Source organism: Glandiceps talaboti, chromosome 14, assembly GCF_964340395.1.
Source record: "Glandiceps talaboti chromosome 14, keGlaTala1.1, whole genome shotgun sequence".
NCBI lineage: Eukaryota > Metazoa > Hemichordata > Enteropneusta > Spengelidae > Glandiceps > Glandiceps talaboti.
In genome coordinates this window covers 3745134-3764256 of record NC_135562.1, presented here as the reverse complement: position 1 = coordinate 3764256, position 19123 = coordinate 3745134, and the positions used below count along the sequence as shown (strand labels likewise).

At 34.6% G+C, this 19123-nt stretch overlaps 3 protein-coding genes and 1 long non-coding RNA gene across 4 annotated transcripts in view; all 4 read left to right on the top strand.

Moving 5' to 3' along the window:
• The first annotated feature begins 429 nt into the window (after positions 1–429).
• Positions 430–4203, top strand: LOC144445188 (uncharacterized). The gene is made up of 5 exons (XR_013481901.1): positions 430–682; positions 1205–1286; positions 2917–3081; positions 3950–4032; positions 4168–4203. It is a non-coding gene; the product is annotated as an uncharacterized LOC144445188 (long non-coding RNA).
• On the top strand, positions 4027–10425 carry LOC144445826 (sodium-dependent lysophosphatidylcholine symporter 1-like). The gene is made up of 13 exons (XM_078135465.1): positions 4027–4032; positions 4168–4289; positions 4958–5084; positions 5409–5487; positions 6136–6296; positions 6554–6644; positions 6968–7089; positions 7500–7580; positions 8285–8368; positions 8662–8777; positions 9272–9409; positions 9798–9974; positions 10314–10425. Exons 1-13 carry the CDS (start codon positions 4027–4029, stop codon positions 10405–10407), a joined length of 1398 nt encoding a protein of 465 aa, XP_077991591.1. The 3' UTR covers positions 10408–10425.
• Positions 10426–11566: 1141 nt separating this feature from the next.
• LOC144445825 (sodium-dependent lysophosphatidylcholine symporter 1-B-like) lies at positions 11567–16401 on the top strand. The gene is made up of 8 exons (XM_078135464.1): positions 11567–11624; positions 12135–12184; positions 12710–12874; positions 13815–13936; positions 14265–14391; positions 15066–15144; positions 15834–15988; positions 16273–16401. The coding sequence occupies exons 1-8, from the start codon at positions 11567–11569 to the stop codon at positions 16399–16401; spliced, it is 885 nt and encodes a 294-aa protein (XP_077991590.1).
• Positions 16402–18240: 1839 nt separating this feature from the next.
• LOC144445824 (sodium-dependent lysophosphatidylcholine symporter 1-like) overlaps positions 18241–19123 on the top strand; it is a 2890-nt gene continuing 2007 nt past the window's right edge. The window contains exons 1-2 of the mRNA XM_078135463.1: positions 18241–18324; positions 18741–18856. Of these exons, the coding sequence (XP_077991589.1) occupies positions 18241–18324; positions 18741–18856 (200 nt within the window). The remainder of the gene's footprint in view (positions 18325–18740; positions 18857–19123) is intronic.

Here is a 19123-nt window from a genome sequence, read left to right as displayed (position 1 = left end):
GACAGACAGACAGACAGACGCCATTACATTACCTCCCCTTACGCGAGCTAATATCAGAACATTTTCACGCAGGGAGCTGTGCATTTACCACAATATAGCGCCTTCACATGACCTTTTAGTCTGTTCATTCGTTTTTAGTACGTGTTACCAATAATCTATTTTAATGTGAGGCTAATATTATATTCATTAATCATTGTCCCACCAGCTTTGTATATCTTGATCAGAGACGAAACCTCAGACCATAGTAGTGATAAATGTCATCCCATGCCATAATATTCCACTTTGTATCACCACGGAAATGCTCAGTGCTACAAACAAGAGAATCAAACTGATCATACATGGCAGTTTGGCGGCAGTGCGTATCAACATAACAATGCCGGGTGAAAGGTTATCCAGCTGACGTCCTTTATTCGGACTTGTATGCACACAGTCATAACACCATATCAGTTCTGTAGTCCAGATACAACGCTTTCTTTGACAAATGTAGCAGCGCCATTTTGTATTGACAGGTACTGTCCCTCCCCCAAGTCACTTCAGTAAACAATCTGTTTCAAAAAACTGACACGCTCGATACCTAAAACAGCCACACTCGATACCTGCTTGGACTTTCATGGCCACGAATTTACATACGAATCATTTCAAGGAGAGTATATTGTGGGGATTCAGCACAAGTTCAACAACGGTAAGTGAATGTATTAGTCGGAGTTATAATGTGGTAGCCTTTCACCAAATTTCTGAAGTCGTTTAAAGAACATTATGGGTGTCATATACCAAAGTCCAATTCAATTTATTTTAATAGTACTGTTATACTTAGATATTTGTATTGCCGTTCACTCCACCATTTTTACAGTGTAACGTCCAATTTTATACTTCCAAGGTATTATATCATGTGTATGGCTAGTTATTATCTTTATTACATACATACATACATACATACATACATACATACAGACAGACAGACAGACAGACAGACAGACAGACAGACAGACAGACAGACATACATACATACATACATACATACATACATACATACATACATACATACATACATACATACATACATACATACATACATAAATGCATGCATGCATATATGCATGCATACATACATACATACATACATACATACATACATACATACATACACACACACACACATGTATGTGATTATTGCATGGATTAAAAATTACTTTATCTTCAACAGCTATAGTGTGATACCAATCAGCAGCCATTGCCTTTTGTTTAGTCTAATGAAATACATAATGGACGGTGAGAAGTATGACGAGGTAAGTGATAAACCATAATTTATCTTACTAAAGAGTTGCTCTAGGCAGATTGAACCCATCGCTGATATACAAATTAGGATGAATATATTGATTAAATTAAAAGGACTTAAAATAAATAAAAACAGAAAGGCTGATTACTGTTGTATCTAAAGGAAATATTATTATCTATGCTTTGAATTGAATTACTTAGTCAAGGCGAAGTAATCAAGTAAATGACCCTCAAATTTAGAAAATGTCATTTTTGTCATATTAAAAACCACTATGTTGATAGGCCTGACATTTGATTGATATGTACATGTAGGTCATCAAAAAGTCAGTGCTTGACGATCAGATACCTGGTATGCAAATGTGGTGAATAAATGTTACATTTTGTCAAAACACTTGTCCAAAATAGTATGGTGGGAATGTTCTTCGGGCGTTCAACCGTGTTTCAAAGGTATGCAAGTGTCACAGATGACATATTCATATTTTCAGTAAACTTAATATTTTAACAACATCGAATGTCCTAGTTTGACTGAAAGGTCAATAGACTGTCTCAAGGATATCGGATTCAGACCACACAGGATTCCAAGCATACTCGAATACATGAGACGGCAGTCTGCATTTCATAAATATCTAGGATTCATAGTGATCATTCATCAATGTTTTGAGAACACTTTTAGGGCATGATGACGCCCAGAAAAGCGTATATGGAGTGCATTAATTATTTGGCCATTGGCCATGTGTTATGTAAATTTAGACTTTAAGGACGTCACAATAAAGTACACTTGGGACAGGCACTTCAGTTCAGTACTTGGCACTTGGCTTCGCGGGAAGTCAATGAACGAGGCACTATGCTGGGTGTTTGCATTGATTTCCAGTGTAGATCTTTAAAACACAAACTGTGCATAGTCTGAGCTAATTCCCTAAAGTTCAAGTGTGATCCTGGTACGTACATACAGAAGTTGAGTCGGATATGAGAAATGAGAGTGATTCGAGTGTTATTACTTGGTCTGTCAGCTGTGTGCGAAGATCAGAAAGTAATACAAGTATTCGAAAACAAACTAACATAGCGAAGGGTAATATAATAGCACTGGATTATCAGTTGTGATAGTGGCTAAACGTTGGTAAATTATTGGGTAAATTCTAATTTCTTAAATCGTAACATTGATATATTGATTTTTGCTTAGTCAATTGCACCTCTCAAAGTAGCAATAAGTATTTTCTGTGTATACGTAGTATGTGGTGTTGCCATGCCATTGTTTCTCTGTGTCCCCATCTCATCTCTATATACCCATCTCTACTCTCTTAAACATTCACTTAATTCTCATAATTGACCATCTCCTATCTTGACAGGTCATAAGACACTGTTACTGTCGCAATATTTCGTCTTTAGTCATCAATAATCCTTCTTCGTCCTCCTCTCCTTCTCCTCCTCCTCCTCCTCTACATCATCATCATCATCATGACCACCACCACCACCACTACCACCACCACCTTCACAATATTCTCTATCATATTGTTCGTCATCATTTGTCACCATCACAATCGTCTTATCCGTCATCCTCTCACCCTCCTCTTTCTCCTTCCTTTCTTCCATTAATAGCGGCACCAACAACATAACACACTGTGTACAATTTAACCTTTTCAGAAGCAACCTCTACTTGAGAAAGATCGTGCTACAACAACGACAGTAGATAATAAACCGTTGGGTACACTATCCAAAGTTTGCTATGGTGCCGGTGGAGTTACATTTTTAGTGAAGGCGGGTATGATCAGCGCTTACTTGACATTGTTTTTATTGGAGGTTGCAATGGTAATGTATATATTAAATACTTTTGTATTTCCTTTTGATGGTACTTATAAGTCTTTACTTTTCATAACCATAATTGATACCATTCACAAGCCAAGTTATTGTCTTCGAACATAAAATATGGAATATAAACTCTGTCCGTTCTATCTCACGACAATTCGTATCTACGTCAATGTTTCTGTGGTTCTCAAAACGTTCCGAATCGCCATTGTTCCCCCCGATTCTTTATAAATTATGCTCGTTTAGGAATAAGATTCTTCATAAATTATGCTCGTTTAGGAATAATATTAACCTTCGTTTTTGTCATTCAATCTTGAATACTAATAGTCTAGCGACTCTTGGTGACAAGAACCCTTACGGCACTCGTATTTCCATTTGTTGAAGGAAGACAAGTATTGTGAATAATATCTAGTTATCCCTTGAATTTTCAAATCTTCATACAAACTAGCAGAGACTGATATATGAATTAATGCATTTGATTCTAATCTATTCTTTTTATTACCTATTCTGAATGACATGACACATGAAGACTCATTATATGTTGTCATGTGGATGACACAAAATATGATACACTGAATGTCAATATCTCTCAAGAAACAACAACCCGTGTCTTCTATTTGTTGTCTATGAAAATGGATCTTGTTGTTTTATACGTATTTCAAATATGCTCAATTACCTTGTACTGTTACTTTTTAGGTTCAACTGACAGCTTTTAACAACAATTTGAACTTCTTCTTGTTAGTCTTATATGATGTTAGGGATATGTCATGCAGCTTAACTCAAATCACATTACGTCAATACGTTTTTTGGAGTAGAATTTTCCTTAAAATATTTTGGCTAATTTGAGACAGTGTTTATGTCTGCTTTACAGCCATAAACCTTGGAGAATATAAACAACTCTGGTTACTAATCAAAACGTTCTTACAAGAAGCAGAGGATCATGCGAGAATGATTGTAAGTCAAAAATCAATTTGACATTGCGAAAAGTTATTTTAGTAATGGCTTCGAAACACATTTACAGCACACAAGTAAAACTCGTAGATATTTTATCTTTCAATCGTTCATTCAGGTGTGTATTATTTTGTACAGATACAACCTGCCCACGCCAGTGTTGTGATGTTCGGTGGAAGGGCATGGGAAGCCATCGCTAACCCAACTATAGGTATTATTATTAACAAACTGGACAGTAGATTTGGGAAAATGAAACCATGGTAAGGTCAATTAATGTTTTTAAAGGTTTTATCTGTCAATATACCTTTGTAACTTGCAAAGTTAACCAAAGAATATATGGACACCTACTAATATTGATAAGTATACACGGTTCACTAGAAAGATGTAAGTATTGCATTGACAAAATGCCCAATATACCAATAATTACTATTTCATCACTCAGAACACTGTTGTGAAATAAATGTTGACATCCTAGTATTTGAAACAAATTGTACTATTAGCAAATTCACGATGTTGTGCAGACGTGCAGATAAAATGAAACAAGGGATATGATAAACAAAATTGTTTCATGCACAAGCCAAGTTATTGTCTTTTGACAGAAAACACGGATTCTCTACACTGGTTGTTCTACGTCACAATATCCTGTGTCTACGTCACTGGTTTTGAGGTGCTCAAAATATGAGTCAAAACGTTCCAAATTGCCATTATTTTTTCAGAACGTTCATAAATTATGTTTTGGCATTCAGGCAGAAAATACTCATGACCTAAGGGTTTTCCACTACTCGTTCTCCTTTAGCGACTCGTAGTGACAAGACATTCGCATTTTCCTTCTAAATCATCTGGAATGCCTTATGTAAATGAGTTATCAAAGTGTAAGGAACTCTCATTCTTAATTCTGCTCATTGTGTCCGTAACTTCTTCTTTTCAGGATAGTTTTTTCACTTCCGTTCGTCATGGTTTCATTCTTCTCCCTTTGGGTTGTGCCAGATATTATTGATGATCTTAAATTTGCCTACTATGTTATTATGTACATGGTTTTCCTGACAGTTCTAACGGTAAGAATATGAATGTTGATGGATTGAATTTCTTCATATTTAATAGTAAAAATAAACAATAATAATAAACATCAACAAATGATGATGAGGATGACATCAATTATGTCGTATGACCATAACATAAGAAATATAAAGGTTTATTATTAGTTATAATTCTTACCTTACTACCCGAATTGACGATTTCTTCCAAGAGTTGTACTGCATTGCACGGGTTTGTAAACTCATTTGATTTTCCAGTATCTGCACAAATGGGAATCGTTTGAACTTTATTTCAGTATGGATGGTGTACTAATACCTCTCTCCTTCTGTTTATACTTCATATAGTGTTATAATCTTCCCTACATATCTTTAACTATGTATTTGAGTAATAACCAACAGGATCGTGATTCAGCCACGGCATACCGTAAGTACTACAAACTATGTGAGCTATGTTCATGGGTTATTTTAATACACCCCATGGCATCACTGGTAACATTATAAACCAGTTATAAATAAGTACTAATTGCTGATATTAATTTACCTGCTTAACCTTTTACATGATAAAATGTGCCCTTCCATACAGTACTTACACCCCTATTACCTGTATCTTCGATGCCTCGCTGTTGTCTCGACCCATTCGCTGTTCTATGGTCTACATTCGTAACCGTTCTATGACACTTGCATACGTATTGCATTAGACTGAGATTTCTAATTTGATCTGAAAACTTTGTATTCAGTATTGCCCCAGTAACTCAGCACCAAAAGCTGTTGTAGTAAACTCAGACCTAAATACACTCTTTGTCAAGATTAGACAGGATCAAATAAGTTTGCGAATTTGATAATTGACATTTCGATTGTAATTTTCCAAGAAAACCATAAATTTCTATAGCAGAAAATCTAGGAGAACGTGGGTCGAGGTAATAATTTATATTTCGAACCTTAATTTAACTAGGGCGATAGCCCGACATGATTTCGGAAATAATAAGAAATACCATTTATACTTATTGTAAGAGGTTACTTCCACTTCACCACACCCTTGATAATTGAAAGTTTCTCTATTTTTCTTTTGTAGGTATGGTATTTTCAATGTGTGGTACAGTGCTAGCTAATGTTATTTTGTCACAATTCTTAGCAGCAGTAGAGAACAGTGATAGCTTTGACGACCCATTTGTGAACACAACTATCAATGAAACGGTGGCATCAACCCTACCACCACAGGAAAGAAACGCAATGGTGAGGACACGATTGCAAACATATGTAGCACAACATTTATAATATAAGTGCTTCAAATAATTGTGAAAGAAAATCATACCATAAAAAATTGGATAAAAAAGTGACACAGTATGCACAAAATCGTATAATTATTCAACAAAAAACTTTATCAAGTATTATATGAAGGGTATTACTTTCATTTGGTATAGATATGCAGTACAAAGTTCAGTTATAATTAACACACTTGCACACATTTTCATTTTTTCTCAAATTTCCAGGAAAGAACATTTATGGCTGCGGCTTTAACTATTATTGGTGTGGCTTTGGTGTGTAGTCTCGTTCTTATACTAGGGACCAAAGAAAAGAAAGGTAATAACCAAACATTCAAGGATCCTCACACATGATATAAACTTTGTTAATTTAACAAATGCAGCAAATTGCGCGCGTGCATGTGTGTGTGTCACACTAGGATTTTGTATGTGTGTAGAAACATGAATTTGTGGTTTAGCCCTTAGTAATTCATTTTATATATGATATTTGTGAGATTATTGCGAGGATTTCCTGGGTTTTTTTATAATATTTTTTTTTCATTTCAATTTTCAAATGTGGGGTCAACTTAACATGAATTTTTGCTGTTTTGATTAACGAATTAATTTAAATCTATTATTATTATTATTATTATTATTATCTAGATATTTACGTTTCAAAGCGGGGAGGAAAAGATAATGTGTGGATAAGCATGAAGAGTGTATTTTCACACCGTCCTTTTATCATCGGACTTCCCTGCTTTCTGTTTAGTTTGCTGACCCTACAAGTGAGTTTGGTGCACTTGTACTTATTGTACCCATAATCGGCTACCTCTAACGTTTGGCTCGTACATGAGCAACTTGTACCTGAAAATGAAATATACAACAGAAGTGCCTTTGGTAAATTACACACCCACACACACACACATACACACACACACACGCACACGCACACGCACACGCGCACACACACACACACACATTATTGTGCTACTTGACACATGGCGGCACCAAGATATTGTGCATATGAATGAAAGAGAGGACGTATTTGCCTAAGTATATTACCATATAAGCAATGGTTTTTCTTCAAAGTAGATGGAGTAAAAGTCTGTCCTGTAAGTAAATTCTCTGTTTATATATATTCAAAATGATGTTTATGACGACTAACACTATGAATCTTAATTGTCCTGTCTTTCAGATGGTAATTAGTAACACAACTCTGTATTTACTATATGCTCTACATATTGACTTATTTTACTATGGTCTTATTATTTTACAGGTGAGTTATATACACCAATTGTTTGCACAATTTGACCTTTCTCACTTAATGAAAGTTTTCAACGCATTGTGTTCTATTACAAAGTTCGAAAATTTGCCGACTTGTTTATTATTTTTTAACAGTAATTTGCTTTATTGGTGCAATGGTCTATAGATATTTTTAATTGTCGGTGACCTGTTTTGTATTTCAAAATGTTTCTAATCAAAGCAAGATGTCATATACATTACTGTAATTATTGATGTATAAACAAACTGGGTAGACACACGTAATCACTGATAAAAAATGTCATACATACAAGCAAGCAAACTGTTCATGCAATTTGATGTTACAATACACATATGCGTCTGTTGGACACACTTGACTTGACGTAGTGATAAGTTGTGTTCACGGAATTTATGTTAGAAATCACTGTACACAATAACAAATTTGTCATACTTTTTGTTATAATTATTGAGTTACAAACACAATACAGTAAGGTTGTTTCAGTCAACAAAATCGAAATAAATACCCATTTCTTATCTTATGGTCCCTATGAGTATCATTATAATTTTCGTTCGTTCGTTTGTCTGTCTGTTTGTTTATTTGTTTGTTTGTTTGTTTGTTACGTGTATATGTAGTATAAATATCTCATTAGATGTGTCTATATGGACAATTTACCAACAAATTGTTTTATATATATTATTTCTATTCATATCCATGTGTAGGTATCAATTGTCCTCTCAATGCCAGTTTGGCAGAAACTTTTAACCAAGATTGGCAAAAAGAAGACGTTGGTGATAGGACAACTGGTAAGGTGTCAATATGATATACATTACTCAACATATTCTGCAATATTTGTTTTAATTTAACCAACATTTGCTTTGTTTTGGTTTTAAAAATGACCACATGCATCATGCAAAATAGATTAAGTATAGAAATTGTTTAATAAGCCAGGAAATATGATAGCATTCATAGAATTCGACTGTTTTCGTCGAAAGTTCTGACATCTCTTTCGAAATGGTTATGATTATTTAAGAGTTTGTTAGTTGTAAATTCTAAGTTAGATGTGTTTTAATATTACACAGATATTCTTTCTTCACAGCTTCTCATCCCCATAATGGCGTCCCTTTTATTTCTACCTGAAAACGATATAGTAGTTGCATTTATCTTCTGCTTTCTCTTGGGGACTGGATTGTCATGTATTCAACTTTTGCCATGGTGGGTAAACAGTTGTTTTTATTTTTCATATTCCCTGCGGCTTTCATCAAAGAACATACATTATTTGCAAAAAAAACAGAAACAGAACGTGAGCAGCGGAACACTAATATATAAACGTAGATATGCAAAACAGTTTCTGTGGGATTTGAACAATAGAAAAAAAAAGGATATGTTAACTAATTGCAAGATAATTTCGTCTAATCAAGAAATTGCATACTTTTAAGCTTATTAATTATGAAATATTACTTCACGGTATGTAACAAGTATTATCAGTTGAAGTCTATGAAGTGATATTTATTTCTATAGAGTTTGCTTTTTACTTTTAATTTTTTACTCTTTACATAACCCAACAGACCATTTTACTTTGATTGTGTCTAAATGACCAACACATTTAAGTCACAGTAGTAAATGTTGTCGTTTTCCTTGATGTTATACTAATTTGAATTCATAAAGGATAAATGTATAATAAAGCAATATTTTTTCACTTTGTTTAGGTCAATGTTCCCAGATGTCATAGATGACTATTTTGTAAAGACAGAAAAGAGAAATGATGCCATCTTTTACTCGTTTTTCCAATCCTTTAACAAACTATTGAATGGTACTGGGTTAGGAATGTCCACTTTAGTTCTCGGGTAAGGTTTACTCTGTATATATTCTGTCATCTTGAGTAAGCAAGTGATTATTTTTCAAGGGTTTTTGTAAAGCAATTTCCTTTGTATCATCCGTTGAAGTTTTCCTTTCAAGGTGTCAGAACGCATTTGACTTGACTGGCTGCCATGGAATCAATATCCCATCAATGCCTTGTTGTGTTTACTATAGTTTTATATACATAACAAGGCTTATATCTGGATTGATTCTGCGATGCTCCTATATTGCCTAATTGGTGTTTTTGCTTCTAAAGATATGTCAACTCATTTATGTCAAATTGAAAATTAATTTATATGTTAGGCAGCAATGAGGAAATTTAAAACAGAATTGTCAGAACTTGTCACAAATATAACTATATATTTCTAATTACAGATTTGCTGGGTATGAAACAGGTGCTTCTCAACAACCCGACTCAGTAGCCATGACCATGAGGATTTTAATGTCAGTCGTACCAATCTGTCTTACACTGGTGTCTATGATATTTCTATGGTTTTTCCCTATAACAGATTCCAGAATAAACGAGAATAAGGCTATACTTGCAAAGAGAAGGTGAACACCTCTCCATGTTCGTATGTCGTTGTGCTTTAATGTATAAGTTGTGTCTTATGCAGTGTAAATCAATTCTAATCAAGTACACGAACAACTTTAACGTTATGTGGAGTTTTATATATATCTTGAACTAACCAAATTCATAAATTAACCCTTTCTTGAAACAAAGACGAGCAGTGTTTGATATGGAAATATTGATTTTTGCTTGTCACTGTTCACAAACAAATTGTTCATTTCAAGATGGTACCAACATATCACACATTAACAGAAGGTAAGATATCCGTTTTTATTCATGTATAATTTATGGATACTGACTAGTCATTTTGATTTCTTATACAGGGAAGAACCAAAATCTAGCAAAGTGTCCTGTGAAGCGACGACAAGTGGAAATGCAAACAGTATACCCCGGATTTCTAAACCGCTCGAAGACTAAGGAAACATTAATTGTTTGACAATCTAAATAGAGCTGGCATTTAACATTGTTACATGTCCCAGCTATATACTACATTCCAGGCTGAAAAAATGATAGTGCTATAAATGAAGTAATAATGCTATTGATGATGATAATAAATCCGTCCTTGTTTCAAATCAGTTTTTGCGTCAACAAGAAATGTACTTTATTACCTTCATTTATCACCTTATATCTTAAATCAAAACTAAGTTTCTAAGTTAAGGCTGGTTTAATGCCGTATTTAGGTTAATGTAAAATGTAAATAATTGTATGAATAAATTAAGAATATATGATACATAATATATTACTGACTTTAAAAGATCCGTACTCTGACAAACTGAATGGGGAACTGAATGAGAAATGGTAGGTTACCGTTTCTAGTCACCTACAAAGTATTTTACAGCGACTTTGATACAAAAATGTAAGGCTTGATGACCATGTTTTCAGTTGCATTGAATAGATGCCAAATTACAGGCCAATAGCTCTACGTCTATTAGGTTCCATTCAAGTGTGTGTGTGTGTGTGTGTGTGTGATTACTTAATGAAACAAGGTCCATCAGACATGGACGCTCGTGGGATGGGCTGAGCTCGGGTAGTTAGATAAACCTTGGGTCAAATACACGAAAATGCCTGTCCTGCACCCTCAACGGTTTCAGGTTAGTGTGTTTTGACTTAAATACTGGACTAAGGTAACCCAGAGAGTCGGCTGTCTGGATTTAAAATGTCGTTGACCAGAATCTGAATATATTAAAACTGTCCAGTCAGCATGCGGGGTCAATACACACGAAAGAAGTAGCTGGATTAGGACTGGGGCAACACTGACCAACGATAAAGTCAGACTTACCCGTATAATTGTGGTACATAGCCGTTGTGCCTAATTGTACATAACGTTATGATTTGAAATGTTGCCCACAAGTCTTTCTATTTTCATTAATAGCTTAACTATTGCAGCTAAAAGGTTATCTGTCTGACCCCTTGACAAACAGAAACATACATCACATGACAAATGTGTGGTCTATATATCATTTATTTGAAACTGTGTGTGTCAAATCTCTTTTGACAATTAGTGTACACTGTACTTGTCAGATTCAGTCGACAGCCTTGTGCCAGAACATTGTTCCACACTTGGACGTTCCTTGACATGACTTTACACGTCAATCAAGTCTTGATAGCATTGTTGGAAATCGGTGCACGTAGCGGTAAGTGTTGTATTTACAGATTGCAAGGTTTGCACAATGGTATGGAAACGGGTGTGATATATCAAAGTACAATCTACGTTATTGCAATGTAGCACTAACCTCACCCAAGGTCATCACACCGGGTCATCACAAAGTCGCGATTAAGGCATACATCCAAGACTGCATTTAGAAAAAAATGCCAAGTATTGATTCCATTTACAATTCCATTACTGATAAGAGTAACCACAAAATTAACACCAAGGAGAACAACACACGCCAAATGAGGGGCGCAACTGGTTTGATGAAATTAAGTATCATTCACATATCACTAAGCAAATAGCTGCCATATAAGTGAACAATGTGAATAAGACTGGCATTTTCACAAACAGCCCACTCTGTTCAAAGACATGTTCCCCATTTCATACCATAGTTTCGTAAGATAGACGAGAAAACATCCAGGTCATGCGGGCTGATTGTATTGATGATTTTTCAAAATTCCTAAATTCTAAATTACTTTGTCTATTTCTACAGGCTATAAAGTGGTGTCAATGACCAGACGTTGTAAATTCACAATCTTATCAGTAGAATGAAAACCACAATGTACAGTGAGAGAGATAAAGAGGTAATAGAACGAGAATGCCCTGAGGAGAAAATATTTTGGTGAAATATATTCACAGTCCTCTCAGATAATTTTAATGCTCCTCTGCCAAAATGAACCCAAGAATTTACGTCGCCCCTCCCCCGCCACACATATTTTATGTGCAATTATACGTAAACCCCCCACACACACACACACACACACACACCACATTCTTGAGATGTTCAGTTGTATAGTGCATTACATTTAAATAATATTGGTAATAAACATCAGCACCTATAATTATAAATAAACTATTTCTTTACAAATAGATCTGAACTTTGATTAGTAGTGGGGAGGGGGAAGAGTGTCCTTCTCACATGGCAAGTCTAAACGACCCACCATGAGGTTTAATTTGGTTCAAATCAAGAGTAAAGTATATCATGGCCCTTCGCATCTCCATTTTTTCGTCTCCCACTACCACCACCACCACCACAGCCGACATAACATGTACTTTTAATCTTTCCAGGAGCAACCTCTACTTGATAGGAAGGATTCTTCAACACCGACAGGTGATGATAAGCCGTTGAAGACACTATCCAAAATTTGCTATGGTATAGGTGGAATATCAGCAATGATAACTGTGGGAGTGACGAGTGCTTACTTGTCGTTGTTTTTATTGGAGCTTGCATTGGTACTGTTGCCATTCTATTCAATTTCTAAAACACACTGTGACAGTATTTTGTTGCCATGATCAATAACCTTAACAGATGGTTAGAGATTTCTTACAATATCTCAACGGACCAATCGTAAAACTGTTTAATTAATTTCACATTTAAAAGTAATAAATTATGTCTGATCATGTGTTGCAACAGATTTTATTAGTTTGTTATGGTTTCCTAGGAAACCCTCATGCTGGAATACCTACTTTTTATGGTCACAACATTCATAAACACACACACACACACACACACACACACACACACACACACACACACACACACATACACACACACACACACACACACATATATATATATATATATATATATATATATATATATATATATATATATATATATATATATAATATATTAATATATATATATGTGTGTGTGTGTGTGTGTGTGTGTGTGTGTGTGTGTGTGTGTGTACATGCACCACTAGAGACAGAACGTGGACGTAAATCGAATGGCTATAATTAGTGTTTATCTTTGGACTAAGACCTATTAAACTTGTGTGGCTCCGTTTACCCAACCCCACCATTGCCGACCATAAACTATGTTTCCGTATTCGAGAATGAAATAATAGAATCGCGAAAATTATTTGAAGTCTCGCAAGAAATAGTGGACGCGAAAACTGACATCAATTAGAAAATACAATATGAAACTGTTCTTCCAATCTGTAATAGCTGTATATCTGATGAGAAGAAACCAATAACACATAAACCATATGAAAAACAACAGAAAACACAACTACCTGAACTAGACGCTTGGATATGAAAATATATTATATATAATGAAATAATTAAAATTGACCAATTCCAAAATTGAGCGTACTTTTTGTTAGACCTAAAACTTTTTCTCAAATTAAATATTTCGTTTTTTTAATATGTTGGGGTTTTTTTGCTTCAGATTCGACCGACTTATGCTAGTATTGTGCTGTTAGGTGGGAGAGCATGGGAAGCCATCTCCAATCCATCTGTAGGTGTAATTATCAACAAGTTGGACAGTAGATTTGGTAAAATAAAACCATGGTAAGGATAAAGTGTTCAATACTACCTGAAGGGTTATTTATGCTTCAATTTTATGAATTTAGTCATTTTTGTAATTCCTCAATTCTACTTCAACATCTGGTGCAGTTACTACGGCAGATAATTGAAGCGAGCCGAGTGACAGCTTTACATGTAACGATACTATTGCTTGCTACAGTGGGGATACATGTTATAAAGCTGCCCCATCCAGTGCAAGATCTCGATTAAACATACAGCCAGCACTCTGTCAGTCTCCATATTCAATGGGATTATCAGACCGATATGTACATTTTACATTGTATCACTATGTAGACAAATATTTCTTTTCCAGGTTAGTGTGTGCACTGCCGTTCCTTATGCTTACATACTTCTTTCTTTGGTTTGTGCCCGATGTCAGCGAGGATATCAAGTTTGTATACTACCTGTTTATGTACTGTGCTTACCAAACATCTATGACAGTAAGTAAATGCACATTTATGTTTTGAATTTCACGCTGTTACCTGAACTAAAAGTTCTTCCATGGTTTATTTCTACCTGCGCGCAAAGGCTGAAATCACAAAATCACATTACCATAATACTATCACATCATCATAAAACAGAATTTTGCTCGTGTTTCTTAATAATTCAATAACTTAGAGCATAAATCGGCCGGGTATTCAATCATTGAAACCACACTAAAATAGCAAAATTAAGTCAACAGTTATGCAAATTAGCCTATTTAATATGCAATAAATCCGGAGAATAAATATACCAGAACTAAATGCATTGGAATCAACAATCCTTGAAATGATAATATTATATGAAATTCAATTCCTATGCTGCTAAATAATATACAAGGCTTTCAATGGTGAAAAAGCCCTCGGCAAGAACAGTGTCATGATTTCGCCCAACCTGTTCAATTTAATTCATAAAACCTTCGAAGGAAGACATAAGCGAATGGTCTGTACCAACGGACGAAAGGCAGATCTGACAACATAAGTACAGAAAAGAAATGCCAACATGGCACAATATATGCACTTTGGACAACATTTACGTTATATTTTCATTTAGTCTCGAGGAAGAAAAAGAAAATAGGGACAAAAATCTTCAACATATAGTTTACTTACTTATAATTTTATATTTGGTCTTTTAGTCTTATCTTCTCCCTCACATATCCCTTACTACGTACCTGAGTAATGATCAACATGAACGTGATTCAGCCACAGTATATCGTAAGTAATACCTACGATGCTCTTTTTTATTTATCTTTCTGTTTTATGCACATTTTCCTAACTCAGTTGACTGCGATCTCTATTATTAAAATAGATGTTTGCTTTCACAACAAACCTGTTTGTCCCGTGTCCTTGACAACATCAATAATGTCCCTGTCTCAACATTCCAATTCAATACGTATCCACTCCTTTTCACAATATAAGTTGTGGTGCAATTTTAATTTTATGTCTGATTCTGTTTGTATATAGTCTGTCTGTCTGTCTGTCTGTCTGTATGTATGTATGTATGTATGTATGTATGTATGTATGTATGTATGTATGTGTGTGTGTGCATGTTCGTGCGTGGACACTCTCTAAAAATATCGCATCAATTATAATGAAACTTACATGGCATCTATGCATAATATTGATTTATTTGAATAATTATTCGTGTCAGGTTATTATGCAGTGTCTAAGGAAAGCGAACTTACAAGTTTACGTAATTTGATATATAAATTGATAAAGAACTAAACAAACAGCACATATATTTAAAAAGGCGTGCTGATTTCAGCTGTTCCTTTCAATTCAGTCACAATATCCATCCAATGACTACTGCTTTTAGTAATAAAATATGATAAAAAACATACACTAATTTTAAGTATTACTAAACTGTATTATATTCCCTAGTTTGTTGATGTTTTCTCCTGTAGGACTGGCAGGTGCGTTGAGTGGTACAGTCCTTGGCAATGTAATAATGTCACAGTTTTTAGCAGCAGTAGAAAGAGGTGATATATTTGTTGACCCACTCGCAATAAAGAATCAAACCATAACACCAACCGTAGCACCAGAAGATAGACGTCCATTGGTAAGGATATATATATTAACATTGATTCTATCCCACACTTGTTGTGAAAGATGTTGCTCTGGTCGTTTTAATGTTTCAGTTAGCCATGTTTAAAACATGTACACCTGTTGTGGCCACAAATCGACCTATCAAACATTAACAAACGTTCACAATTCATGGTGAGGAACAAAACATGTTTGCTCAAGACTAGTTATTGGCCAAATCATTCGAACCACTTGTTGCCGATGAACATCAACATTTCCTTGGATTATAGAGTGAAGTTTTGTTCTGACTGTGTATTCTAGGAATTGACGTTTTTGGCTGCTGCTGGAACTGTTGTGATCTTCATATTAATATTTGCCTTAGTTGTTATTCTTGGAACCAAAGAGAAGATAGGTAATATGTTTAACCATGTTCAGTCATTTTCATGTTAGTGTTTACTAGTTCTGCTTGATACAACCACACACAAACCACAACCAACTGTACACGGTATACTATATGATAGCAGGATTGAATGCACAAAGAATTTTTTCGACATTCTGACATTCTGTCTAAATGTTTTGAACTAAGGTTTCACGATACAGACTACCAAATGCAGACATCAAAACATTGGTGCCCTAGTGTCTACGTCTACGTACATTGAAATTGTATATTTCATTTCGACAAAATGTAGTGATCTTGAAGTGAACAATGTGCAGTTTCGTATTGGTTTCTGCGTTGTTGAATCAACAACGCCAGTGAAAACGGACATGAAACTTTGTATTACTTCATGGTATTGAATTTAACTTGTGGTGTATGGAGAAACTATGGCATTATATACAACCTCGGCCTTGTTATCATGTAATTTATCTGAAATACACGGCAATACATCTTATATCTAGATATCAATAACTATATCTATCAATCCTTTCCTCCATCAATCCACCCATCCTTCTATTCATACCACTATTCGTCAGTCAATCAATCACTCAATTAACCACTCAATCGATCAATCAATCAATCAATCAATCAATCAATCAATCAATTAATCGATCGATCAATTGGTTTGGGTCATGTTGTTTAGACATTTTCATCGCAAAGGAAGAAGAAGATACAGTGTGGAGAAGTATAAAGAGTGTATTATCACACCGTACGTTTGTCATATCACTCCCCAGCCTACTCTCTGTTATGTTGATCATACAAGTAAGTTTACTATTATGCAATTTTTGTAAGAAATATTTTATATTTAAATACTGCACATGTTTTTTTATTTCTGTCCAATACTATCTTCTTGTTCTTTTCCTTCAGTTTTGATACATTAACTGTCGTTACAAATTTTATTTTTAATTTTTTTCTACTATCATATAGTTGGTACTTGTGGTTGGGTTGCTCCAGTATAAACACACCCGATGAGTTTGTTTATTTTATTCTAGGATTTTTTACTTTAACTGATACATTTTATTTTCTATCTTTCAGATGACGTTTAGTAACATAATATTGTATCTCCTATATGCTCTACATATTGACTTGTTCTACTATGGCATCATTATATTCCAGGTGAGTTTAATATATAAATATATTATAGGAGGACTTGGTCATACGGTTTGTGTTTATACTGTTCAAAACACCGATATATATTTGTAAAATGTATAAAATAATAACTAAACCGTTCCACATATAATAATTTCAAAATCTCCTATCGTTTTTAGCATGACACTGATTTTCAAAACACAGATATAAATTAGAGTTAAGCCTGTTCAAATATATATATATATTTATGGTCTTACTGCAATCAAATTCAACTCCAAAATGAAACCAGAAACAATACTATACCACAGCAAATGTAATGTTGAAACTGAAACCTGTCTTATGTAAGATGCATTATAGTATAGTTAGTCTAGAGACTATCCGTGGCTTTGATTCCGTCTCCATATCTAGAGGAATCAGAAGACATGAACCAACAGATTTCCCTGCAAATTAATAAACGCCAGCTTTTAAAAGGACTTAAACATGGTACTAAGTAGAGTCCTGATATGACAAATGTACCATATATGGACATTATGTAACCTCCCTGAATTCTGCCAAATAATTATTATTAGGCAGAATTCTGTGAGTGATTAACAGAACCATAGCTTTAATTGATGTTTGGGCAATGTTTTTTTTTTATTTGAAATTTCATCTCAGTTCCTCTTCCCTCTAGACCAGGAGAAGGGTCCAAAGCCGTGAATAAGTTCTAGACTAAAATATACTATAAGTATTCTGTTTTCCGACTGATTACTTTGCTTTTTGTGTAGATGTCAGACGTTCTTCTAATGCCTGTATGGCAGAAGATTTTGAAAAAAATTGGTAAAAAGAGAACTCTGGTTTTAGCACTGGTGGTAAGTTTCCAAAATTAACATTTAGTTTTGACAACCCGTTTGTTGAAACGCTCTGACCGAAAATGGTCATGTGTCGAAGGAAAAGATTGGGGAGAGCCCCGTTTTATGGAGAAACACGAAGTAGTATAAGGATCATATTATGTGACAAATACCGCCAGAATTACTGACACAGCATACCACTTACGAACTTTGTAAGGACGAATAACTATTTGTGTCAGAAGGATGTGTCAAAATAATAATACTCTTGAAAATAAATTTACCCAATGGACCAATCGGAATTCAATTGCTATGAACCACTGTCATACTGAATTTAGTAACAGAAAATTAAGGACTTGTGTTCTCTAAGGAAAAAAGTAAAAAGTTAAAGTCACTTAAACGAATTGCATTTGAATAGTATAGAACTCTCTTCCTTACAGCTTCTTATTCCTATATTTACGTCACTTTTCTTCCTACCTGAAAACAACACCGTTGTTGCACTTGTCTTCTGCCATCTCTTGGGGGCAGTATTGTCAGGTGCACATCTGTTACCATGGTGAGTATAAATTTGATTATTTTTATATTGATATATATTCAATATATTGTGAATTAAATTCAGTTGTTTTTTTCAGGAAACATAAATGCCATATGAAAGAATCTTAATGTTGTTGACATAATTAAAATTGTATAATCATTCGATTGGAAGACAAACAGTCATCACACAGAATGCACCTATAGGTAGGGCTATGCCGCCTACAAAATCTGTTATTCGCATTCTTTTCAATAAGTTTACTAAAGCATGGTATTTCGATAGATTTTATCG